We start from the raw sequence: 26,454 nt of genomic DNA on the forward strand, positions 1-26,454 counted from the left end.
ATGGCTCTATCCACTGACCCACCTAGCTGCTCTAATCATAAACTCTGAAACCTTCCTAGTAATGAAACTGGTACATATTTTGTTTACTTAATGAGTAACCCCTAATGGGTACTTTATTGATAATGAATTCCATTTGACTTTTAACATGTTGAACATCATATACAGAGTAATGTTTATTAGTGAGCCCCATATAAAAAACATGTAGTACGTCCCAAGCATGTATCTTTTTGCTTTTTTAATTGTTTTTCACTTATTGTGTTGTTGTGCATGCTGATTTTGAGTTTTATTTTGATTTTTCAGGAAGCATTCAAAGCAGTAGAAGATATTCATGGTTTATTTTCATTATCTAAAAAGCCACCTAAACCTCAGTTGATGGCAAATTACTATAATAAAGTTTCAACTGTGTTCTGGAAATCTGGGAATGCTCTTTTTCATGCCTCTACTCTCCATCGACTTTACCATCTGTCTAGAGAAATGAGAAAAAATCTTACCCAAGAAGAGATGCAAAGGTAAAGTGAGATTTAATTTCCCTTTCAGGTTTGTTTAAATTTTCATGTTTTAGGTTTGTTCATAATAAATCTCATCCCAATTAAACATAAATGCAGAGCCTGTTATCTGAATGTCCTTACCTTATAAAGAAAGCTCTTGGCAATTCTCATTTTGAATTTGAGAAGAGATAAATTCTTTGGAATTTCCTTAGAATGGAAAACTTTTCACAGCTGAGCCCTATGTCCTTTGCTTCAGATTCTTCTGTGAGGTTAGTGGCCTGTTTTTCTACTACTGCCACTACTATATATAGCTCCTATGGGAAAATTGCATTCCCCTTAGTTCCTTAGGGTTGAGTGGTTAGTCCTTTCCTTTATATATCAACAGACAAAGGTTGAGGTTTTGAAAAGCAGCTGTGTTATACCTGAAAGCAAAATGAAAAGAAATCGTTAAATTTAGAATTGACAGGTCTGTAAAACAAAAGAAGCCTAATCGTGTTTTTTGTCTTTGCCCTGTCTAAAGAACTCCTGAATGTGATCCTTGATGCCCTGCAATGTCCTGGCTTGAGCTGCCTGCCTTTGTAAGACTGGTGTATATCTTCTCTCCTTCCCAGATTTGCCAAGGCTTAGTTCCTAGATGTCAAGACTATTGGAGGCAGGCCTAGATTCTTGTAGATTTGACTGCAGTTGCCCTTTGAGCATTCCTTCCAGGTTTGAAATACAGGCAATCCTCACTTTATGTAAGTGGATTGTTGTGCAGGCCTCTACATGAAGTGATTTTCATGTAATGTGAATTTGGAAGGGAAAGATATAGGAAAACAGGTGGGGAGACAGAGAGCCAGGGACAGAAAAACCAGCAACATGGGACCTGGTCAGGCCTGAGAGAAAGTGCAAGGACAGACCCTTGGTTCCCCAAGCCCAAACTGGCAGACAGATTGAGTTGAGCAAAGGTGTTCTTACTCAGAGCAAGGTCTGAAGCCAAGCCTCCTGATCTGGAGACAGTGGTAGCTCCACGCTTCCATTCTTTTTAAGTTTTTCATTTAAAAAACCCTGACCTTCTGTCTTAGAATCAACACCATGTACTGATCCATAGGCAGAAGAGCAGTAAGGGCTAGGCAATTGGGGTGGGGGGTTGGGGTAAGTGACTTGCCCAGGGTCACAGCTAGAAAGTGTCTGAGGTCAGAGTTGAACCCAGGACCTCCCATCCCTAAGCTTGGCTCAACCCACTGAGTCTTCTTACTGTTCCCATGCTTCCTCTTTTCTCCTTTTATTTGGAGAGAGGTATGTTGGGGTTTTTGAGAGGATTTTTTGATGTTGGAAGGTGAAAGAGGCTGCAGAGCTGAGGGGCAGAGGCAGAGAGAGAAAATAGACCACAGTAAAGTTAACAGATCTTTTTTTTTTTTTGAATGAGGATTTTTTTTTCAGAATTCTTTATGTAAAGTGGAATTTGAATAATCAAATCAAGAACTAAATCAAGAACTGTCTCTACTATTTTTTCTTCTGTTTTGTTTCCAAACTTTTTCCTATAAGATTTCCAGACGGTAACTAGTTGTCTAGAATTCAACTAAGTTTTTGAAATACCCTACATATTTCAAACATAATATTATTAGGGAGCCTATTTCCCAAAAATAGTAAATAAGGGACCATTTTGTCAGAGTGACTGAAACTGTGGAGGATTTATTGTTGTGTAAAAGAATGAGAAAAATGAAAATTTTTTTATTATGGTTCCAAGATTGAATTTAATTTACAAATCATATTTGTGGAATTGTCTGTTTTAAATAAAGATGAATGCAAGTAAGTTGTTGCTATGGGCCACCAGTCAATATCCAGTATTGAGAAATAAAAATGTTAAAGGGACATGGATAGAGAGAATAGACAATACTTTACGAATTGATACTCTCCACTGGAGTTTCAGTGATGTTGGTTATCATTTCTTTTGATTACTTTTTAAATGAATTTTAAAGGAAATGCTAAAAACTCAGTGCTTAGAAATCTGAGCTACATTTTTTACTTGCACCATCTTTGGAGCATTTATAAATAATCTATTAATTATCTTGACATTCAATTATGAATCATAAAATTGACATGATGGCTGTCATTGCTTGCTCTATAAAGTTTATCATGAAGTGAATGGTTTCTCGGAGAAATTTTGTTGTATGATTCTTTTATCTTCTATGTATTGGTTCTGGTTATTAAGTGACTACATTGTTGTTTCTTGTGTTAAACTATGCCTCAGTAGCTGACAGTGGAATTAACTGCAGTATCTTCCTTTTATGAGTCATGATGCATGAAGAATTCCATATGGATAATTACTGACTAATGCTATATTTCCATGTGTTAGTGTATGAGTTTATAGTTCTTGATTGTGATGTGTTTACGTCATAAGTTTCTGAATTCCCATAGTAAGTAGTCTAAATTTTACTTCCAAGTCCTTATGCAAAAATTTGAAATTTTTGCTAACTACATTAGAATTCTCTACTAGAAAATTCTACATATCATGTAACTTTTAGTTTGTCATAACGGAAACATTGACTGCAACTTGAATTTATTGTCAAATTAATTAAAGCAATTGCTATGTGAATATCAAGCTCTATAAAAGGTTCTTTTGTAACTATTTTCAACAGAATGTCAACTAGAGTCCTTTTAGCCACACTATCCATTCCTATTACTCCAGAGCGTACCGATATTGCTCGACTTCTGGATATGGATGGTATCATAGTTGAAAAGCAACGTCGGCTTGCAACACTGTTAGGTCTTCAGGCTCCACCAACACGCATCGTTCTTATTAATGATATGGTAGGTATCAGTTTGAATGGTTTGCACCCTATAACTTCCCTCAGGTTTTTTTTTCCTTTTTAAAGGAGTAATTAATTGACTCAAATTCCTGACAGAATTACGAGAAAAGTGATTCTTATTAACTAGAAAAATTTCAAAATGCTTTGGCACACTTAAAGAACAAAACCCTTTTTTATTTTGTATGGGGAGAAATTTTATTATAAGAGATAAGTCATACCAATTGACTTTGGTGTTTGATAGTGTCATGGCAGATACACATATAACAAAGCTAAAGAAGATAGGTAAGGAATTTGTTCTAAAACAGTCCCTTTTTAAAATGTTTCCCCCCCTAATTACATGTAAAAACAATCTTTTAACATTCATTTTTAAAAAAAAAGTTTGGGGTTCCAAATTCTCTTCTTCCTATCATCTCTTTTTTATTCTTTCCTACCTCTCCCCCTTTTCTTAGGTGGTAAGCAGTCAGATACAGGTTTTTACATGCTCAATTCCATTAGTCTTACTAATGAATTTTAATCCATGGCAACTAATTATTGTATAAATAAGTATGATACTGTAACTTAGAAATAGGAAAATCATTCTCTTTTGTAGTAGATGTAAGATATTTATATAATAAATAATTTAAACAGTCAACAAGCATTTATTTAGTGTTTACTATATGCCAGGCACTATGTTAAGCACTGAGATTGTAAAGAAAGGCAAAATAGATGGTTCTGACCCTCAAAAAGCTCACATTTTCGTGCAGGAGACAAACTGCCATTAACTATGTACAACATCTATACAGTGAAAATGGAATGTAATCATCAGAGAGAAGACGGTAACATTATGTGTGGGGAAAGAAGAATGGGAAGTCTTTCTGCAGAAGGTGGAATTAAAATTGAGTTTTAAAGTTAGCCAAAGAAAGAGAGCATTCTAACCTTGGGGAAATAAGTCCAGTGTTGTCTAAATTGAATATTATTTTAAGACTATTTAAATGATCTTGCAAGTTGTCATTTTATTTTTCCACAGGTATACTTCTGCACATTTCATTGACCTGCTTTCGTTGTATTGTGAGCAGTGTTATTTCTGATGTGCTATATAATTTGTAGAAGGTTAATTAGCAGCATAACTTGGAATATTAGTACTGCTGCCAGTCCCCTTCAAACAAATGCAGTATTTTGATGAAAAATGTACACACTGTTCTAAAAAAAAAATTAAATTTCTTTATAAATAATGTACTTGTATCTTGATTTTGAAAGAATTTTGTTCATTTGTTGAAGTTCACATAAAACCCATAGAACTTAAAAGGGAATTGTGTGCCAAAAATATAGTGTTCTTTAAAAAAAAAATTTTTTTTTAACCCATACCTTCTTCTTTAGAACCAATACTAGTGGTTCTGAGGCAGAAGAGAAGTATGGGCTAGGCAATGAGGGTTAAATGACTTGCCCAGGGTCACATAGCTGGAAAGCGTCTGAGACCATATTTGAACCCAGGAGCTCCCATCTCTAGGCCTGGCTCTCAATCCATTGAGAAACAACCCCCCCCCCCCCCTAGTTTTTAATAAAGGATTTTATGGAAATGCTGACATACTGGGCAGTCAGGGTTTGTTAAGCAGTTGTTTCAGTACTATCTGACTCTTTGTGACCCTGTTTGGGGTTTTCTTGGCAAAGATAATGGAATGGGTGACCATTTCTTTTTCCAGTTTATTTTACAAATGTGTAGACTGAGTCAGACAGGGTTAAGTGACTTGTCCACAATCACACAGTGTCTCATGCCAGATTTAAACTCAGGAAGATGAGTCTTCCTGACTTCAGACCTGGCATTCTCTCTACTCTGCCACCTAGTAGCTCAGTCAATATTAGGCACAATTTAGTAGAAGTAGTAATATGAAATTAAGGTGAGCATTGTGGGAAATCATAGGGATAAGAGATGTCTAGGCAGGGATAATTATATGATTCACACATTATGGTCAAATCAGCCCTTCTTAGAAAAGTATTCCTTTGAAATTCTGCTTTTACTCATTAATACTCCTAACATTATCATCTACTTAAAAGACCTAGGCCTGGCTCTCAGTCCACTGAGCTACCCAGCTGTCCCCAATAGGGGTTATTTTAAACAAAAACAAAACTTATGGAGAGAATCAGATTGGAGTGAAAACTGGAATAACATGAAGAAAGATGATAGTAAATTTTAGCATTGTGGCTAACTCTTGTACTTGAGCTAGTGTTCAAGAGATGAATGTCAGAAAATAGTTCATTTCTAAAGGAAGTCTACAGGCTTAGAGACAGGTGGTCTTAGGTTCAAATCTGGCCACAGATACGTCCCAGCTGTGTGACCCTGAGCAAGTCACTTAACCCCCATTGACTAGTCCATACCACTTTTCTGCCTTGGAACCAATACACAGTGTTGATTCCACAATGGAAGGCAAGGTTGTTTTTTTTTAAAGGAAGGCTAAAATTCTCTTAAATTTTCAGTGGTAAAGAATTGTTTGTAAAGATTATCTAAAGGGTTTTTTTTGTTTTATTTATTTTTTTTTGCTTAGACCAGCTAAGAATCAATTAAATAAAAACCAAAAAAAATATTATGGCAAAGTTATTTCTTTAGATATTCTTCAGTTTTAATTTGTAACTAATTTTTAAATGATCATCCATTAGGAAATTTTTCTATGAGATCTCCAATTTTAAAATGGAAGTTAATGGGGAAAGAGAAGTTATAGCTACCTGTATAATCAAGAATTCAGCAATTCTATAAAGTGAATTATAGCTGTATGGGGCGTCAGTCCTTTTCACCTTTCCAATCCTATGAGTCTGTTTCTAATTTGGAGCTAGTATAAAATTAATTACTTTTATGTGTTACTAGTAAACTATAACATTGGTGCCAATTTTTCATTGCATTTACTTTAGGTTAGATTCAACGTATTACAATATGTTGTTCCAGAAGTAAAAGATCTTTACAATTGGCTAGAAGTGGAATTTAACCCCCTAAAGCTCTGTGATCGGGTTACAAAGGTAAGTGTTCATATTGTAGAAAATTTTAGGTTTGGTATTGGGGTAAAAAAGAGCTGACAGAACATCTTTTTTCTTGGAGGTTGGGCTAGAATTGTCTGGGAAGAGTAAAAGCTTCCCAAGAAATGTATACCATTTAATAATGGTGTTTTCCAATGAACTTTGTGCACATTTCATTGATTTTTCTTGTCTTTTTAGGAGAAAAGGTATTTCTCATGTACTAAATAAAATTTTGGAGGTTAATTAAAAAAAAAAACCCAATAGTTATTTTTGTGTTCCTTTTAAAAAGATGAGAAAATGATGAGTTTTTATGTCAAAATTATCATTCATGCAATAAAGTTTTCTGAAGTGTTTTCCATGGTGTTACTGTGGCTTAATGATATGGATTTGTATTTTCAGTATTATTTTATGCATTATACAGCTTTTTTTCTTATTCATTCATTCATTCGTTTATTATTTGTTTTTTAGGTTCTAAATTGGGTGAGAGAACAAGCTGAAAAAGAACCTGAATTGCAACAGTATGTCCCACAATTGCAAAACAACACTATTCTCAGACTTTTGCAGCAGGTATAAATGCAAAGTGAATATTTTAAATGAGAAAAGTGTAAAAACATCAAGTCCAGTGTAACTTTGATTACATATTTTAGAACAACGTTGACGGTCTTCTTTTTCCCTTGTCTTTTGTTTTTGGGCTTCCATGATTTGGTTGTTGGGGACAAAATGATCCCTGGAATCAGGGAACCTAGTTTGAGTCCTGACACTGACACCTTTTAAACTATTGGGAAATCATTTCACTCCTTTTAGGCTGTTTGCTCACCTCTGAAATATGGAGAGTAATACTTGGAACTACCTACCCCACAGAATTTTTGTTGGAATCAAATGGTAAAATGATTTTAAAATCTTAGCAGTATTTAAATGGATTTCTTTTTACACTCTTTGTATCCTTGTGCACGTTTCATTGACCTGCTTTCATTGTTCACGAAAGCAGTGTTATTTCTGACGTGCTATACAATTTATAGAAGGTTAATTAGCAGTATAACTTGGTATAGTAATGCTGCCAGTCTCCTTCAAACACACACAATATTTAGAACAAGGAAAGAAACCCAAACAAAACATTTCTTATCCGAGTTTTTCCAAAACAAGTGAGAATGCAACCATAAAGATTTCTTTATTTTAGTATTTTTTTTTTTGGGTAGGATCAAGAAGAAAAAAATAATCATGTGTTCTTATGCAGGTGGCACAAATATATCAGAGCATTGAATTTTCTCGTTTGACTTCTCTGGTTCCTTTTGTTGATGCTTTCCAACTGGAACGTGCTATTGTAGATGCAGCCAGACATTGTGATTTGCAAGTGAGTGCTGGTGAAAAAATTACTGTAATTTTTAGGGGGAAAAGGGAAGAAAGCCATTCTGAATATTTTACATGAATCTGTTACTACACTGTTAACAATAGTAGCAATGCTGTAGAGGAATCATAAATTGTTTTGGATAACTTAAATCATGATTTTAAAAATATGAATTCTTTACCTTATAAATTAAACTTGTTCATTCTATCCATCTAACCAAGGATTTTTAAGGGCCCACATGCCAAGCACTGTGCTTGGGCATTGGAGATAAAGGAATGAAATAATTACTACTCTTAAAAGAGTTTACAGTCTTGTTTAATATATATTGCGAAGACCAAAATAAGAATCTCTTTTAATTCATACTTTAGAATTTCTTTCTGAGTTGACATTTTGAATTTGTCATATCTGGTCAACCTATGTGGATATTTGGGCCTCACAGTTTATAAGTTTAAGTACTGAGTTTTTTTTATCTAGAAACTTTATTAATCATAATTCAATTTAATTTGTAAAGGTTCGTATTGATCATACTTCAAGAACATTAAGTTTTGGATCTGATTTGAATTATTCTACTCGAGAAGATGCTCCAGTTGGTCCTCACCTTCAAAGTATGCCATCTGAGCAAATAAGAAACCAGCTGACTGCTATGTCCTCGGTGCTTGCCAAGGCATTGGAAGTTATTAAACCTGCTCATGTTTTGGTATGTATAAACTTTCTAGGTGAAAATGTACTGTAAACATTATGAAAGAAATAGAACTATTAACTGTATTTTTTGAAGACGGGTTATGAAAGACATTTGTTTCTTTCCCATTTCAAGGTTAGTATTGTATCACATAGGTCTTTCAAATAATTTTACCCTTTTTTTGTTTGGAAGTATTTGAGAATTCTTACTCGGGTCCAGTCTTTTCATTAGAAATGCTAGAAATTTTATTCCATTAAAAGTACTTATCTGCCTACAGGATTATACTCCTTTGTAGGCAAATTTGTTTTTAGTTTAAGCCTTTTTTACCATTTGTAAAGCTGGCAGGTCTGGTGTCATTCTGTATGTCCTAGTACTTAAACTTTGGAGTGTTGGATTTTGGTAAGATTCTCCCAATACTTTTTCTTTTCACATTTCTTTTAGGAGGTGCTTGGTAGAGTTGCCCTCTGGTTCTAAGATCTTTTTTTTGTAAGCCCTTAATTTCCGTATTAGAATCAATACTCTGTATTGGTTCTAAGACAGAAGAGTGGTAAGGGCTAGGCAATGGAGGCTCAAGTGACTTACCCAGGATAACACAGCTAGGAAGTATCTTGAGGCTGAATTTGAACTCTTGTCTCTGGGCCTGGTTCTCAATCCACTGAACCTCCCAGCTGCCCCCACTCTTAGTATTTTTTAAAGTAATAGTGTCCAGACTTTTAAAAAAATGATGATTCTCATGGAATCCAATCTTTTGAATTTTTTCTAATATTTTTTGCTGTTAGAACTACTGATTTCTGTGTAGACTTATAGTGTTTAGGAGTTGGTTACCTGGTAATGTTGACTGCTATTTTCTAAGCTATTCTTCAAGGTAGTTCTTGTGGAAGATCCAATTTTGCTTTGGGTCTTTGTATTTGCAAATAATGAATTTACTCCTCTTTTGGAGATCTCTAAATTTGTAATGCTGTTTTAATGCTAATTGATAGGTTTTTTTTTTTAGTGGTATTTCTTCTCTTGATTTATTCATCTCTCTAGCTATTTCCTGAGTTGAGGATTTGTGCCAGATTCAGACCTCCTTAGTTTCTACCTATATCTCCTGCGTTTCTGTGCTCACCCTTTTGTTCTCATGGATTTTAATCCCTTCTTCCCCTCATTCCTGGGATCTTTGAATTTCAGAGTGCTCAATTTTCAGGATGCTTTTTGGTGTCTTAGGTGAAGAATATTAATGACTTCAGAGTTCTTGAGCCTGGAAGCCTCTCAGTTTGATGCTTCCACACTATTCTGGTCAATGTCTACTTTTTTACTGTACAGGGTTTGTAGGGTTCTTATTGTTATTTATTCATTTTCAGTCATGTCCTACTTTTCTTGATCCCATTTTGAGTTTTCTTGGCAGAGATACTGGAGTGATTTGCCATTTCTTTCTCTGGACTCATTTTATAGATGAGGAAACTGAGGTAAATAGGTAAAAAAAAAAGTGACTTGCTCAGGATCACAGCTAATGTCTGAGACCAGATTTGAACTCAAGAAGATTAGTCTTCCTGATTCTAGGTCTAGCACTCTATTCACTGCACCACCTACTTGCTCAGTACTGGAGCTTTTTTAAGGGAGCTTTTTACTCTTGCTACTTCCAGACATGAGCTTTGCATGCTACAGGTTCCTCTGATCATATGTGGCTTGTAGCCCTTAGTCTTCTGGTAGATATCTCTAAAGTCTCAAGGGTGGAAGAAATCATATATTCTCGTTCTTACTGTATGTATTTCTTGATTATTATTCATCTCGTATCAAGTAGACTTAAGTTTGTGGGAACAGGATGGCTTTCCTCTTTGCAAAGCAGCCATTTTAGTTCTTCACAGAAAATTATACATGAACTAGATTTTAATAATTTATAGCAAGCTTTGGCATTTAGGAAATCTTTTGTCTTGAGCAGTATTGACTTTGGAGTAAGCTAGACTTTTAAGTTCAGATTCTGCCTCAGATACTCTGTGATCCTGGGCACTGAGTCTCTGTAAAATGGGGATAAGATCTTAACCAGGTGCTACTACAAGGGAGAGACCAAATGAGAATATGTGAAAAGCTTAAAATTCTCTATTTTTTTTATTAAATAATAGCAAGAAAAAGAAGAGCAGCATCAATTGGCAGTCACTGCTTATCTTAAAAACTCAAGAAAAGAGCATCAGCGCATCTTGGCTCGCCGGCAGACTATTGAGGAGAGGAAGGAACGCCTTGAGAGCTTGAATATTCAGCGTGAGAAAGAAGAGTTGGAGCAACGAGAAGCAGAGCTACAGAAAGTTCGGAAAGCTGAGGAAGAGAGACTCCGCCAAGAAGCCAAGGAAAGGGAGAAAGAGCGCATCTTACAGGAACATGAACAAATCAAAAAGAAAACAGTCCGTGAGCGACTTGAGCAAATTAAGAAAACTGAACTTGGTGCCAAAGCTTTCAAAGATATTGATATTGAAGTGAGCGTTTTTTTTATAAATCATGTTCATTCTTGTGCTGATCCTTTTTTTTTTTTTTGACTCAAAAATCAGTAACTTTTTATTGCTTTCCTGATTTTTAAAGTAGAAATAACTACCTAAATGTTTGCTGTAAAAAAAATGAAAATGTGAAACTCATTGCTTCAATACCTTTTTGGAACCAATATAACTATTGTTTTCTGTATACCTTTCTTGGATAATTGAATAATTCATGTGTATTCACTTCTCTTAGGACCTTGAAGAATTAGATCCAGATTTCATTATGGCCAAGCAGGTTGAGCAGCTGGAGAAAGAAAAGAAAGAACTTCAAGAACGCTTGAAAAATCAGGAGAAGAAGGTGGCAAAAGGAGGGGATTTAAATGTTAATATTGCCAGCTTCCAAGTATTTATTTCATGTATTCTACAATAATCCTTATTTTGCTTAGATTGACTACTTCGAAAGAGCAAAGCGATTAGAAGAAATACCTCTTATAAAGAGTGCCTATGAAGAGCAGAGAGTCAAAGATATGGACCTTTGGGAACAGCAGGAAGAAGAAAGAGTAAGCTTTTTTCCCATCACTGCTCAATTTTTGACTCTTTTGTAACCATACTATTTAGAGCCAAGGTTATAGAAATAGCATAATTCCAGAAGTTACATTTCTTTATAATTGTTTGGACTGTACTACAGAAATATTCCAAAGATATTCAAATGGACTTTGTGTTTAACGATCTTAGTTTTAGGCTGAAATCTCTAAAGTTGAAACTTGAAAACAGATACTATCTGTCTTTGCTGCCTTAGCCCCCACGCCACTTTGTTTCCTTAACCTTTCTTGTGTCATAGACTTCTGAGGGAGGATGCAATCAAAGCTATTATATTGAAATGTAGTTTACAAGTTATTTTTTAAAACAATAACAAAACAAACTTATGGATCCAGGATAAGAACTCTTATTCTAAATTGATCCTCTGATAAATATTCAAATTTTATTTATCTATTTCTCTGATTTGGCTTCTTATTTTACTCATTTAACTTCGTGTCATGGAGCATGTTAAGGAATTTTTTTTTTAAACCTTTCTGTCTTGGAATCAATACTGTGTATTGGTTCCTAGGCAGAAGAGTGGTAAGGGCTAGTCAATGGGGGTTAAGTAACTTGCCCAGGGTTACACAGCTGGGAAGTGTCTGAGGCCAGATTTGAACCTAGGACCTCCCATCTCTAGATCTGCCTCTCAGTCCACTGCCCAGCTACCCCCATGTTAAGGAATTTATAATTGCAATTGTTTGGCGCTTAGAAATGGGCCTTTCAAGGGTATTCTTAAAGTGTAATTCACCAAACCCTCTGATCTTCTTAAAGGGTGAAGTCTTCAGGCTTTATCTGTTTACTTAAATTTTTATATAAAGTTAAAATACAACAAATATAGGAATTTCTATAAATGATCTTGCCCTATTAAAATTATGGGGATCATAAGGATTTCTGAAAAATGGAAGGTCCTTGATTCTCCTTGGTACTATAAAGCCAAATAGAACCATGGTAGGGGTCCGTTCTCTTACTTTGCAGTTGGGTATTATTGTAGCAACATTGTAATTGAGAAAAATACCTAGTAATCCTCACACATTGGAGCAGAGTAATCTAATAAAAGTTCTAGGAGGTCTAGAGTAAAATTTTAATAATCTTCTTATGGACCTACTAAGTTTATATTGGTGAGATAATGAAATATTTAGTCAACAAATCCTACAGACATGGTAAGGTCTATGGAAACTACTAGTTTTTAGAGAATCAATTTAGAATGAATTTAAGTTTTGATGTTAAAAGTAGAGGGATTTGGAAGCAGCTGGGTAGCTCAGTGGATTGAGAGCCAGGCCTAGAGATGGGAGGTCCTAGGTTCAAATATGGCCATAGACACTTCTCAGCTGTGTGACCCTGGGCAAGTCACTTGACCCCCATTGTGTCTAGCCATTCCAAGGGTTTTAAAAAGGAAAAAAAAATAAGTAGAGGGACTTTTATGAATTTTTTTGAATGAACTAATGATGGGTCTATATTTTCCAGATTACTACTATGCAGCTGGAACGTGAAAAAGCCCTTGAACATAAGAATCGAATGTCCAGAATGTTGGAAGATCGAGATTTATTTGTAGAGAGACTCAAGGCAGCACGACAGTCTGTTTATGAGGTAACCACCTCCCTGGTCCTATCAGTGAAGATCTTTACAAAGGGCTTTTGCACTACATCAGCAGGCCTATGGTTTCATTTGTATGTGTATTCCTTACACTGTTGCAGATTACAAACCATCCTCTATTTCTTATCTTTTTCTCTTGCTCATTTCTTGTACCTATTTTATATCTCCTTCATAGATGATCTTGTCACTGGTGGCTATCCTCTGGGTTTCTTGGACATTTTGTGGGGTACTAGAACAACACTTTTTATAATCTTTATTGTTAAATGACAAATCTTTGTTTTTAGATTACTCATTTTTGAGAAACTCTTTAATGACATTTATGGTCAACCAAGTTATCATTAGTAATGTGCAACATTTAATTTAAACCTGTTGATTTTTTGTTGGGCTACCTGAGGTCATTACCAAAACATTGTGGCAAAAAAATGATTTTATACCATGAAGTAGCTTGGATTTATTAATGTTGCCATGTGTGTTTCCCAGATGGAATTTGTCTCATTTTCCAATTTTCAGACCAGCCATAGTGTCAATGAAGGAGCAGAGGATTTCCCATCTAATATTAATTATCTAAACAAAAGGCAACTTTTTGTCCTGTGTGTGGATTATTGGACTGAGGCCATGGATCTCAGAGACCTGGGAATGTCTTCACCTTGATGGGATTAGCAACATGATATTGACTGAGGGCTTAGTTATTACTTGAGAATCTTTTCTGATTTGACTCTTAAGGATGAACTCCCTGACTATGTCTTTTTGAACTTTCTCTGATAATTAGTTTATAAAATAATGGATTCATCACCATTCACATTCCTACCATCCTTTGGAGGTGGGGACTTTAGCTGTTGGATGTTGATAGTACTATCAGTGATTTCTGTTCAGTAATAGAACTCTGCATTTATACACGTTATATTTCTAAATATTGTTTACAAATAGACACTTGTAAACAAAAGAAAAATGGTTAAAATTGTTGCTTAATTCCCCATGTAGTTCTGTACAACAAATGTTTTGTCTGGTCTACAACATTATCCTATTGTTTCAGGCTTTAGCAAGAGGTTTTCATCCCCCCCCCCCCCCCCCCCAATGTGTTGCAGGAAAAACTTAAACAATTTGAAGAAAGACTTGCTGAAGAAAGGCGCAATCGCTTAGAAGAACGGAAGAAACAGCGCAAGGAGGAGAGACGTGTGACTTACTACCGGGAAAAGGAGGAGGAGGAGCAACGGCTAGCTGAGGAGCAGATGCTGAAAGGTGGGGGATTGGTGACTTTGGGGGCAGTTTGAGTTGAAGACATACCAAAAGGTATTTAACTGGAAATCTTAAGCTGCTCTCATTACTCCTAGCATCTTGATCATGGGCAAATCATCTTTTGAGTTAGCTTTCTCATACATAAAAAATAAGGACCTGGATCAGGCCAACTAATGTCTATGATTCCTTAAAGTGTAGATGTTGTTACAGTATTCAGGTTTTTTTTTGTTTGTTTTTCATTTTAACTAAAGCAGGACACTTGAATATTTGTGCATTAAGGAATAGCATTAATTCTCCAGCTTTTGGCAATAGCAGATACCATGGTGGTTGACTGTTTAGTCTTGGTTTTCCTTTCATTTGAGAATTTGTAGGAGGGACAAATGTAGGTAATGCAGCCCCCCTGATTTTGAAAATGAATGTTCCCAATGAGAATTCTGTGGCATCTATTGCCCTTGGAAATATCTTGGGGGGGGTAGTTTGTTACAGAAAGAGGAAAGATGTGAGAATATAGAAAGGTAAATTTTTATTTTCAAATAATTAACATATTTTCACAAATTATTATAGAGCGTGAAGAGAGAGAACGTGCTGAGCGTGAAAAACGTGAAGAAGAACAACGAGAATATCAGGAGCGTGTCAAAAAACTAGAAGAAGTTGAAAGGAAAAAACGCCAGAGAGAGTTGGAAATTGAAGAAAGAGAACGTCGAAGGGAAGAAGAGAGGAGGATAGCTGATGATTCACTTTCTAGAAAGGTTATCATGAAAACACTTATCTTCTCCCCATCACAATGTTCTTCCTGACTAGAATTTATTTACCATTTACTAGGAATGTTTAGGTGCTGGCTTGATACCTTAGTTCATCACAACAGGCATTCCCTGAAAGATATAGCAAGTTTGATAGAGACCCCTGTAGATGAAAAACACAACTATGTATATCAATTGTCTATAACATTTAATTTTTACCTTTGTTTGTATTATGTTAAAAATGAACCTTTAGTTTATTTAACTGTAATCAGTGTGTAGAAATCATTCACAGTAGAAAGGTGTAGTCATGAAGGGGAATCAGTTTGATCTTTTGCCCTTTTTGTGGAGGCAACCCCCCTCTACAGGAGTGGTCTCATTTTTTTCTGTCTTTTCTAGCAGATTGTCCCTTCTCTCATCTCTACTCTCACTAATCTTTCATGGCTCACTGTGGCTCCTTCCCTACTATTCACATTCTCATGTCTTCTCTATCCTTGCTCTGTCTACCTCAAATAGCCATCCTGGGTTTCCTCTCTTTTGTGGTTACATTCCTTGAGACTGCAAAGATGATGCCACTTCATTTCCTCACTCCTCTTAACTACAGGTGTCCAATCAACTTCAAATTATTCAATTTAAACTGCTTTAAGTTACCAGTTATTTCTTTGCCAAATCCAGTGGCCTTTTCTTAATCCTCATTCTTGTTCATACCTCTGCAGCCTTTGGCAGTGTGGGCCATTTTCTTCTAAGATTTTATAACCGTGCTCTTGCTCTCTCTCTTTTTCAATTATCTCTGCTGAATCTTCATTTTCATCTAACTGGAGGTCTCCAAGACTCAGTTTTAGGCTCTTTTCTTTCTCTGTACTATTTCATTTGTCAATCCTGATGATAAGCCCCCATAATTTCAGCTGTTATTTCTTTGCATATGGCTCTCATGTGACCAACCCCTAACCTCACTGCTGACCTCCAGAATCAGATCTCTGATTTCTTGTTTTAGATGACTCAAAACAAATCCAAAACTATTAACATCTTTTCTCTCTAATCTCTCTTCTCCCTCACTTGACTGTTAATGTTGAGGGTACCATCAACCTCCTAGTCCCCTTATGCCATGCTTGACTCATGACTCTCACCAACCATGCAGTCTGTTGTCAACATCCCTTTGTTTCTCACACCCTAGTGCAGGCCTCCATTTCATGTAGGGTCTACTGGGTTAGCTTGCAGGCAAGTCTCCCTCTCTTTACTCACCTACCAAAGTGGTCTTCCTGAAGGTCAAGTCTGATCATTTCACTTCTATTTTATAAACTATAGTGGCTTTATGTCAACACCAAATGTTTGGTTGACTCTTAAAACTCTTCACATCAATTCATCCCATTGCGGAGGTAGCAAGTCACAGATGTGGGACATTAGGTATTTTGGACTTTTTAGACTTATATATCAGTGGTTGTCTCTCCTCGCCCCCCTTTCTTTAAAAAAATGTTATTGCATGGCTTTCTTGGAGGGGAGAGATACTGGGGAAAACTGACAATTTACCAAACAAAAGACAGCAACAAAAACTTGCCTAAAAGAATAACTTTATCAGTCTTATACTTTATTCCCTTCCATGTACCCCGAGATCCAGTGACCTAGACATGCTTGCCTTTCCTCCTACATATGACACATTCCTTCTGTTGTTTTTTTTTTAACCTATATTTTGTCTTAGAATCTAAATTAAGTATTGGTTCCAAGGTGGAAGAGTGGTAAGGGCTAGGCAATTGGGATTAAGTGACTTGCCCAGGGCTACACAGCTAGCTGAGGCCAGATTTGAACCTAGGACCTCCTGGGTCTATTCACTGAGCCACCTTGCTGCCCCTTTTCCTCATATTTTTACTGACTTTTCACTTGTGCTTGAAGTGATTTCCCTCCTCTGTTTTATCTCCTTGCTTTCTTCAAGTTTCACCTGAATTTCCACCTGCTATATATCTTGTTTGTAAATAATTTTTTTACATCATTACTTTTAGAATGTGCCGACTGTAAGGCAAGGGACTGGTGTTTTCCCCTTCATTGCATCCTCTAGTGTTTCTGTATAATGCTTGAGACATAGCAGATATTTAATTTGCTAGTTGCATTTGCTAGTTGACTGAAATTCTGTACCCTGTAAGGAGGAAGGAAATGTTAGGAGGTTATAAATGACTAATTTTATAAGGGCATTAACCCTTAAAGGTGCTTTGTCCGTTAATTTTATGTTGGGTTCTTAAAAGTTTTTGACCATTTAAAAGGTCATCATTATAAAGATTCTAAAATTTGTGAAGAAACTATATAGAAAACTGGTTTTACAAGCCTGTAAGATTATAATATACTCAAATATAATTTTAGAATTCTTAAAGAATACTACTAAGCATAATTGTTCTTAACATGATTTTTAAAAAAAGCTTACACATGTGTTCTTGGTATTTTGATTTGGTTGCTGTAGGACTCTCGTTGGGGTGACAGGGACTCTGAGGGCACTTGGAGAAAAGGTCCTGAAGCAGAATCAGAATGGAGACGTCCACCAGAAAAGTACGTATGATTGAGGGAAGCTAAATTGACTATTCACTAATTTTTCTTTGTTTTTTTAATAGTGTTTGAGGGCAATGGTGTGATTTTTTTTTTTTTAATGCCAGATGGAGAAGTATACATATAATTGTTTAATGGATTTTGGCAACATGCTCAAATGTTTGCTATCATACCTTCTAAATTGTTTCCATTATCTTGATAATTCTAAGGGCTTTTTCATTTTTCTGTTATGAGTAGTAATGGGTACTACAAATTTTTTTTTAACACTTTCATGGTAAAAAGGTATTTTTGTACAAATTTTATACATAGCATATACCAAGTAGATCAGATTCCCTTTAAAATTTAAAATTGCCATCTTCCTTGTTTTTATAAGTAAAATGATGGATTTACTAGCATTTTGCTCCTGGAAATGAAACTTAGAACCAACAATTTGGAAGTGTATTTATTTAGAAATGATTGAAATTATTTTTTTTAAGTGAAATATGTGCTTTCTTGAGAGATGTGTAGATGTCTTTGATTTTGAAGAATTTTAACTTGTAACTTCACAGGGAATGGCGGCGTGGAGAAGGTAGAGATGAGGATCGATCTCTTCGAAGAGATGAGGACCGGCCAAGACGTGCAGGAGATGATGAAGAGAGAGACTCTTTAAGAACAGATGATGACCGCATTCCTCGACGTGGCATGGATGAGGACAGGCCCCTTAGGCGGGGTGGTGATGAAGACAGATTCCCTAGGCGTGGGGCTGATGATGACCGAACTTGGCGTAATACAGATGATGATCGACCTCCCAGACGGGGTCTAGATGAAGAAAGGGGAACTTGGCGTTCTGCAGATGATGATAGACCGCCTAGGCGAGGACTAGATGATGATAGAGGAAATTGGCGAACATCTGATGAGGACAGAGGTCCCAGACGTGGAATTGATGATGATAGAGGACCAAGGCGAGGTGTTGATGAGGAAAGATCTTGGCGGAACACAGATGATGATAGGGGTCCTAGGCGTGGCATGGATGATGATAGGGGTCCAAGGCGTGGCTTAGATGATGATAGGGGAACTTGGCGTAACATGGATGATGATCGACTTTCTAGACGAAGTGAAGATGATCGAGTTCCCAGGCGTGGGGATGATTCAAGACCTGGTCCTTGGAGACCTCCATTTGGCAAACCAGGTAAAATTCAGATCTCTCTAATAACTTTAGTTTGGTTGTTTATTGGGTGTGAGGAAGAAGTTATTTTGGAGTATATAGAAGTTTAGAGGATTGTCTGGATTTCCATTGTTCTTTACTAAGCTTGATCTAGATAGTCATAATGGTTATTTTTTATTCCTTATCCCTACTTTTATATACCTATCTAATGTCTGCCTTATGTTATACATTGTGTTGCTAGGTACTTTTTATTTTATTTTACTTATTTGTGTTTTAAACTCTTAACCTTCTATCTTAGAATTAATACTATATATTGGTTCCAAGGCAGAAGAGTGGTAAGGACTAGCTAATGGGGGTTCAATGACTTACCAAGGGTCACATAGCTAGGAAGTGTCTGAAGTCAGATTTGAACCTAGAACCTCCCATCTCAATTTACTGAGCCACCCAGTTGCTCCTTACATACTCTTTAAATTCTTCAAATTCTTTATGGTGTAATGAGTGAGAAAACTAGCATATGAAGTAATTTGAATCCTAGATTTAGAACTGGAAGAAAGCTTTGAAGTCGTCTAATTTGAGTCCTTCATTGTATAAATTAGTCCTGAGGCTTGGAACTTGTTGAGCCATTCACCCAAAGTCATACAAGTAGTGACCCATGATTTGAGACAATTTACAGCTAACCTGTAAAATAAGTAAAACAAGAATTTCAAACTTGGGAAATTAAAAATTATTATTTTTTTTAATAAAACAAGTTTTTTTTTTTACTGAGTGGGTACTAATTATTGATACTGATATTCCCTATATTGTTTATTGAATTAAATTTCATCAATGTGAAATCAAAAAGCAAAAGCAAAGGAGCTCTTCAGATAGAAGAATCCATAATTATGAGGGATAAAAAATCTGTTATGAGGTAGGGCAAGAGTATGTTGAAGAAATCTCATAGTTGAAAAATTACTGGGGATGTGTTCTGCTTTAATCTCTTTTCACCAGAAGTTTTTAAGTTAAAAGTCATCTTCCTCTATTTCCTCACTCCCATATTAGTTTTTGTAATGAATCACTAAATTTTTGGAGGTGGGGGTATAGAAGTAGAGGATCATGAGGGTCCTTTACTTTGTTTTATAAAACATCTAGGGGGTTAGGTGGAAGGAGAGCCAGGCCCAGAGACAGATGATTAAATTTAAGACAGAAGGTAAGGGCTTAAAAAAAAAAGTATAACATATAGAACTAATAGGGTTTATTTTGATAATGTGAATAATTTAAAAATAGAGCCAATGAATAAGTCTGTGACTCAGGGAGCTGCTTTATTTTATCAGAGCTAAGCATTCTGAATTTAGTATTTAACAATTACATTCCACTTGTGAAATAACTATTACAAATACATATCTTTCTTCCTTTCTTTTTTTAATAGGTGGCTGGAGAGAGAGAGAGAAAGCAAGAGAGGAAAGCTGGGCTCCACCTCGAGAGTCTAGGCCATCAGAAGACCGTGAATGGGATAGAGATAAGGAAAGGGATAGAGATCAAGATCGTGAAGAAAATGATAAAGAACATGAAAGAGAGAGAGAAGGGGATCGTGAAGATCGGTTCAGGCGATCAAGGTTTGACTTGTTTTTACTATGAAGGGTATATTTCTCTATGTGAACTGTTCCTATGTTTCGGGAGCTTGGGGAACTTTTTTGGGAAGTAATATATTACTTCCAAATATAAGGTAATAGCACTGACGTTTTGTTAATTTGTACAAGAAGACTGAAGCTTAAAGTTATATTTTTTTCTGCTAGTGGGTGTGGTTTTTATATTGCTATTTCCTGATACTGTTAATTGATCCAAATTTTTCCCATTTTGTACTTTAGCCGAATTAATGATGACAATTTGAGTAATGACACTTATTTTAAGTGTTGGTAGAAACTGGCTTTCTGAAATGTTCTCAGTTTATGATTTCCAAAGAAGTCCAAAAATAAAGTTGGTTAAGTTTTAATTTAATTTCTAAATGTTAACAGGGATGAGGCTGGACGGAGAAGAGGACCGGCTGAGGAAGCCTCAAGTTGGAGAGATTCAAATCGTCGCGAAGAATGGGATAGAGATGACCGCCGAGTTCGTGATAGAGATGATCGAGGAGGGAGAGACTTAAGAGATCGACGAGATGATAGAGACAGGAGAGGGCCCCTAAGAAGTGAGCGTGAAGAAAGTAAGGACACAATAAATCCTGAATAGTATGAAACAAAGAACCTCATAGGATCTTTGATGGGGGAAATGATTACATGATTATTTATACTATATCTTAAATCTAGAATTTCCTTCAATTATTACATTCTGAAATAAAATCCATAGCTTTTACCAGATCAGACAAGGTTCCTGACACAAAAATAGTTAAGTATTTCAGTTTTAATGAAACGGGGGTGGGGGGGTGTTTAGCAATTACTTGGTTGGATTTCTGCATAAAATACCAAGTTAATAGCTGGGTTAAAAAAAACCACATGGCATGGTTATTCAAGTATTTTTAGATTAAAGTACAAATGTTTAGGAGAATAAATTAAGCTTAATAAAAATATATTGAGAAATCATTTACCCAGCATACTGTTCATAACATAATGTTTAGGTTGATAAGCAAAAATGGAATTCACATTTACCCATAAAACCCTCTTATCCGCGGGCAATAAAATCCTTATTGCTGTAAGCATTTTTGGCTAGCTGACACTTGCCAATTTGCATAATTAGGTATATCACAAATATGCCAGGATTTGGGAATGGACCTTTCAAGTTTTTCAAGGGATGGTTCCTTGTCAAAAGTTCAGCTTCATCATTTGTGTATTTAAGGGTCGTGGGGGGGGGGGGCAGAGACTGTGTGTGTGCAAATTTTTATATCTATTTTTCTTATTAACCCCTTATTTTCCATCTTGCAGTCAATACTGTGTATTGGCTCCAAGGCAAAAGAGTGGTAAGGGCTAGGCAATGGGGGTTAAGTGACTTGCCCCCAGGGTCACACAGCTAGGAAGTGTCTTGAAGCCAAATTTGAACCTAAGACCTCCTGTCTCTAGGCCTGGCTCTCAATCCAGTGAGCTACTCAGCTGCCCCCTATCTTTTTTTCTTTTTAAGGATAACTAGAACTTGTGTTTTCATTAATGCCTAATTATTTCGTTTGTTCATACTAGATAGTAAGCACACTTCTGTTCACTAGTTAAGGGCAGAGTAAGAGAGAGGGGGTGTCTTATGTTCTTGTTTTAGAGTTCTGCATGTTACTAACCATTTTTCTTGTGTATTTCAGCAAGCTCCTGGAGACGCCCTGATGAAAGGAAAGATGAGCGTGCAGAAGATCGTGACCCTCCTCGTCGAATTCCTCCTCCTGCTCTTTCAAGAGACCGAGAAAGAGAAGGTGAAAAGGAGAAGGGCTCATGGAGATCAGAAAAAGATCGAGAATCTCGAGAATCCCGAGAAACCCTTCGTCGCACTAAAAATGAGACTGACGAAGATGGATGGACCACTGTACGACGTTAAATCTCAAGAGAAACACAGTCTAAACTCGTGTTTTTATCATAGGTTTGGTCACATTCAAGGATTATTATATTTGTGCTTAAACCATTCTAAATTGGATTTCTTTAACTAATGTTGTTTCACCATAACATGAAAAGCATGAACTTGTATTAATCCTATATAGATTGATCATGCATTGTATCTGCAGCAGGAAGTTGGAAAACTGAATGCCATTTTCTGAAATTTAAAGTGTTGCATTATTTCACTGATCATTTGTTTACAAAAAAAAATTTTTTTAAACCCACAAAATTTAAAATGTGAATCCTTCAGGTATTGAGTAGCACATATATCTCAGTATAAAACTGATCTCTTTTCTTTTCAATTTCAAAATATCTAGTCTTATTTTGGAATGAGGTTAAGATTCTGTCATAGAAAAATGTATTTGAGTATCCTTTAAAGCAGTGGTATTGAAAAAACAGCTGAAGCAATTTTCATTTATACTAGAGCTGTTGTTGAAACATACCTCTTTAGGTATTGAGTCAAGGCTTTTTGAGGTATTTATTATCTGAATTCAGAGAAAGTTTTAGGTTCACATTAAGTGCAGTAAACATTATGAACATTGGATACAGTGGAATTGTCTGTATGTAGGTTTTACTTGAATGCTGGTGGATGTGGAACAATTTGAAGTCATTGTTCTAATGAAATATAGGTACTGCTGATGTGTGAAACCAGAAAAATACAGCTTTTAAATGAAAAGCATTGGGTGAATCTAGTGCTGAGTTTTTTCTGTTGCCAATAGCAAACTGCTTTTCCATTAATGGAGAATTCATATGCCTTTCAAGCATTTTAAATATGACAATATTTATAAATGTGTGGTTTTGGAGGAATTGTTGAAATTCTTTTCCTAATTTCCTTTGTCTTCAAGATAGGTTATTTCAGCAAGTACTTTGTAGTAATGACTGTGTTGACTTCAATTTTGGAGTGTAGTAGCCATGTTAATTATTAACTCTTTGGTCTTATTGAAGCCAACACAGTACTTGCTGCTGTGTTTTTTCTTCAATGATAAATAAAATACTTACAGAATTTGCTTTTGTCTTGATTTTAATTTGCATCATTGTACTTTACTCCAAAAGGTGGAAGATGTTGAAACTGATTTATGCTTGCTTTAGCAAACCCTTTTTTCCTAATTTGATTTCAAGAATTTTTTCTTTTCAATTTATCATTTATTTTTAAATATTTCAGATTTCAGCATTGAAGAAAAATAAGCCAAAATTACCAAGAGACCCTGACTAAAGACTAAAGTTGCTTAGTTTTTAATTATACAAGTTCTGTGATTTGTCCCTTTTATGTTATGTAGTGTCCATTACAGGTTAATTTTGCCTCAAGTTAAATGTTTTCAGGAAAAATTAAACATCTCAATAGTGATTTGGGAAAACCTTTTTAAAGAGCCTGTTATATAGACTTAAGACCAGAAGAGGGAGTATTATACCACTTTAGACAGGAGGAAAAGTAGAAGCAGTTTTCAGGTTTATACATTTTGTTTTAGTCATTGATGGAAAACCACTGAAAAATTGCTTGCCCTGTTATTTAATTATTTCACACGTGTAGAATCTTTACCAAATACTATATCAATCTCTGTATTGAAATCTGAATAACATATACTTAATGCTTTTGTATTGGATTAGTACCTGTGCTATTTCATCCTTTCATATGTTTTAAGAGCTCCTTAAACTTTTGTATATTCTGGTTTATATACTCAACATGAAGTTAAATTCTTGAACTAAACCATGTGACTATACAGTTCCCAACTTTGAAAAAATTGTGTTATTAAGTTGGTTTAAGAACTATAGGTAATTTCACATAAAAATATTATAAAAGGTGGTAAAGTTCTTGAGGCTACCTGCAACCAAACTAGTACTGAGTTAGTGTACTCATTTCTGCTCTGAGGAAAAAGAAAATTCCTTCCTCCTACATGGTGCAGTAGGTCAAAAGAGAAAACCAAGCTTGTCAGAAACATCATCTACCTGCCTCTCCTCTTCGATCAAGAGGTTTCATTCCTTCTTGTTGGCTTAATCAGATTATTTTTAGCCTAATTCCCTTATGTAAGGCTAGTAGCTAGTAATCATTTACCTTTCCAGAAGTATTTTCATTTTTTAAGAGAAAGATGCTTTTCAGCCCCCCAAAAGTGATGTATATACTTTTGGGAAGATGAGTAGGAAGAACAACTTAAAGAGCCTTTAAGGTCAACTCTTAAGTTGTTTCTACTCTTTATACTTTTTCTTCCTCCTCTCTATCCCCATGATTTCTTCTGAAGCTTTAAGGTCTTTCACCATCGTTCTGGATGTGACTGGATCATTTTAAATTGGTTCTTAGTTATTTAGTAAAGAGCTTATTGATTAAAAAGTACCCATCATTCCTGGTACTACACTAATTAGGTACTACAGATTTCCCCAGAAAACAAGGTTGTGACTTCCCCATGGTCACTTAATAAACACCAGAGATTTCAATAATCAGTCTATACAATATACAAGTTCAGTGATACTTCTACCAGTACACCATGTTGACACCTAGCTTCAACAAATGTTATATAGCTATGACAGAAACTGTACTTTCGAATCAGCCAACAGGGCAATACTAGTTTCCCTTCCATCTTTTGCTACCCATACACTATTTACTTTTCTGTGGTTGGTGTCTTAAACCTACAACTATTTACATGTAAACACTAAAATAAAGAGGTAGCCAGAAGTCTAGAGACCAGGGCCCTTGTTTAACATCTACCATTAATTAGCTAGGTGACTTTTATGGACTTCATTTTATAGGCTGCAAAAATAAGTGGATTGAAATGTCTTTAAGGCCTTTTCCCCACTTGTTACGTAATACTCAATTTTTGAAAATAGTAACTTTGTTCCAGCCTCCAGTTGCTCAGAAAAACATTCACTTGTATTACGGAAACAAATAGGACTTTTAAGCATGCATATTATAGTATCATAAAAATCCTTTTTGGGAAGACCACGCAGGTACTGTAACAGGTAGAAGATGAAATAACTGGGCTGAGAAAATTTCAGTACCTCTAATGTGACCACTATTAAATCTACAAATTAACTCTTTTCCAACCTCCCCAGCAGTGCAACTGTGAAACTTCCAAGCACTCAGAAGTGGACCCTAAGAGTGTTATCAAACTTTCTATTTAAAAGATTTATTTTGGGTCATTACTAGCTTTTGTTAGAGATCAAACTTTTAAGTTAAAGCTTGACTTTGTAGTGGAGGGAGGTAGATTCTTATTTACTCAATGGTCTGACATGAACTCTTAACAAAAACAGTGCTAACAGTTGACTGGGTTCCTTGTAAAAGTTTAACTAAATTGGGTGATGAAAAATTTTACCTAAGCATACTTTTTAAACTTGTGGGGTGGGGGAACATTGTCACAACTAATACATTCAAGATTTCAGGTTAGTGAAAATAAATTTTTAAACTTGGGCTTCTTAGAAGCTTATGTTGCTTTTAAGAATCTCTTTAAAGGGGGAGGGAAAGTAATTTTTTTTTTGTATCATTGTATTGAATGTATCAACTAATTATTTCGAGTAAAATAGACAATTCCAGTAGTCAGAGATCTGACAAGTTACTGAAACTAGCTTGTATTGTCTAAATCTTTCCAGTTGTGAAGCTGATGGCATTGTTTAACCACGTTAACTTCTGCCTGCTCTTAAATTTGCTGTGAATGCAGGTGCAATATATATATCCACTAATTAAGTGGTGAAACAGGCAACTACTCTCCAAGTGCTTGTTTCCCTTAGATTAAATATTCTGCCCTTCAGATTATTAGCTCATCTGTATTTTTATTGTTTTGCTCAAGCCCCTTATCTTTCTAATATTATATAAGAAAGACCTAACACGGAAGCACCACTAAGTGTAGCTCTAACATTAGAAGAAAGGAATAGGTTGGGTGAAAGTGAACTGCTCAGAAATGATCAAGCCTAAAAGGCTGGGCTTTTAGGGGATGAAGAATTCTCTGAGGAAGGCAGCTATTATACTATTAGCTCCTCTCTTTTTAAAGAAAGATGACATTCATCAGCTGTGAGGTAGTCCTGCTTCCCCTCCCAGGCTCTTGCTATATTAATAAGGTTACTTTAAAAAGTGCCAGTATCCTAAGAAACAGCTCCAAGAGTCAAAAAGGATAGATATATAAGCTGAATGCTGGGTCTATGCCTCTTGTTTCTTAGACAACTCTCTAAGCACTAAACGTTTCCAGGACTGTCTTGAGATAGGTTAAAATGTTTGAGAGAAAACTTACTTCACTGTTGATAGGCAAAGATACGAGCCACATATAGCCAACAACAAAACTGTTTACCTCCTCCCTTCCAAGTTCTAAGCAGGTCTGTCCCTTAGTTTAGAACCGTTCGGAAGAAAAAATGTTAGAAGAAAATGAAGAGTCCATGGAAGA

General features: G+C 35.7%; 1 protein-coding gene and 2 non-coding genes across 3 annotated transcripts in view; all 3 read left to right on the forward strand.

Annotated features, from left to right (window-relative positions):
* EIF3A (eukaryotic translation initiation factor 3 subunit A) overlaps positions 1-23,096 on the forward strand; it is a 40,649-nt gene extending 17,553 nt beyond the window's left edge. The window contains exons 6-22 of the mRNA XM_056803548.1: positions 301-509; positions 3,110-3,281; positions 6,161-6,265; positions 6,731-6,829; positions 7,497-7,613; positions 8,119-8,304; positions 10,389-10,736; positions 10,987-11,091; positions 11,180-11,293; positions 12,777-12,899; positions 13,991-14,144; positions 14,706-14,890; positions 17,325-17,410; positions 17,956-18,575; positions 19,957-20,143; positions 20,543-20,730; positions 21,808-23,096. Of these exons, the coding sequence (XP_056659526.1) occupies positions 301-509; positions 3,110-3,281; positions 6,161-6,265; positions 6,731-6,829; positions 7,497-7,613; positions 8,119-8,304; positions 10,389-10,736; positions 10,987-11,091; positions 11,180-11,293; positions 12,777-12,899; positions 13,991-14,144; positions 14,706-14,890; positions 17,325-17,410; positions 17,956-18,575; positions 19,957-20,143; positions 20,543-20,730; positions 21,808-22,037 (3,228 nt within the window). The 3' untranslated portion in view covers positions 22,038-23,096. The remainder of the gene's footprint in view (positions 1-300; positions 510-3,109; positions 3,282-6,160; positions 6,266-6,730; positions 6,830-7,496; positions 7,614-8,118; positions 8,305-10,388; positions 10,737-10,986; positions 11,092-11,179; positions 11,294-12,776; positions 12,900-13,990; positions 14,145-14,705; positions 14,891-17,324; positions 17,411-17,955; positions 18,576-19,956; positions 20,144-20,542; positions 20,731-21,807) is intronic.
* Positions 4,295-4,427, forward strand: LOC130456740 (small nucleolar RNA SNORA19). Its single transcript, XR_008915784.1, has one exon. It is a non-coding gene; the product is annotated as a small nucleolar RNA SNORA19 (small nucleolar RNA).
* LOC130456739 (small nucleolar RNA SNORA19) lies at positions 7,209-7,339 on the forward strand. The gene has a single exon (XR_008915783.1). It is a non-coding gene; the product is annotated as a small nucleolar RNA SNORA19 (small nucleolar RNA).
* Positions 23,097-26,454: the final 3,358 nt, after the last annotated feature.

The sequence above is a fragment of the Monodelphis domestica genome, chromosome 1 (assembly GCF_027887165.1).
Source record: "Monodelphis domestica isolate mMonDom1 chromosome 1, mMonDom1.pri, whole genome shotgun sequence".
Classification (NCBI taxonomy): Eukaryota; Metazoa; Chordata; class Mammalia; order Didelphimorphia; family Didelphidae; genus Monodelphis; species Monodelphis domestica.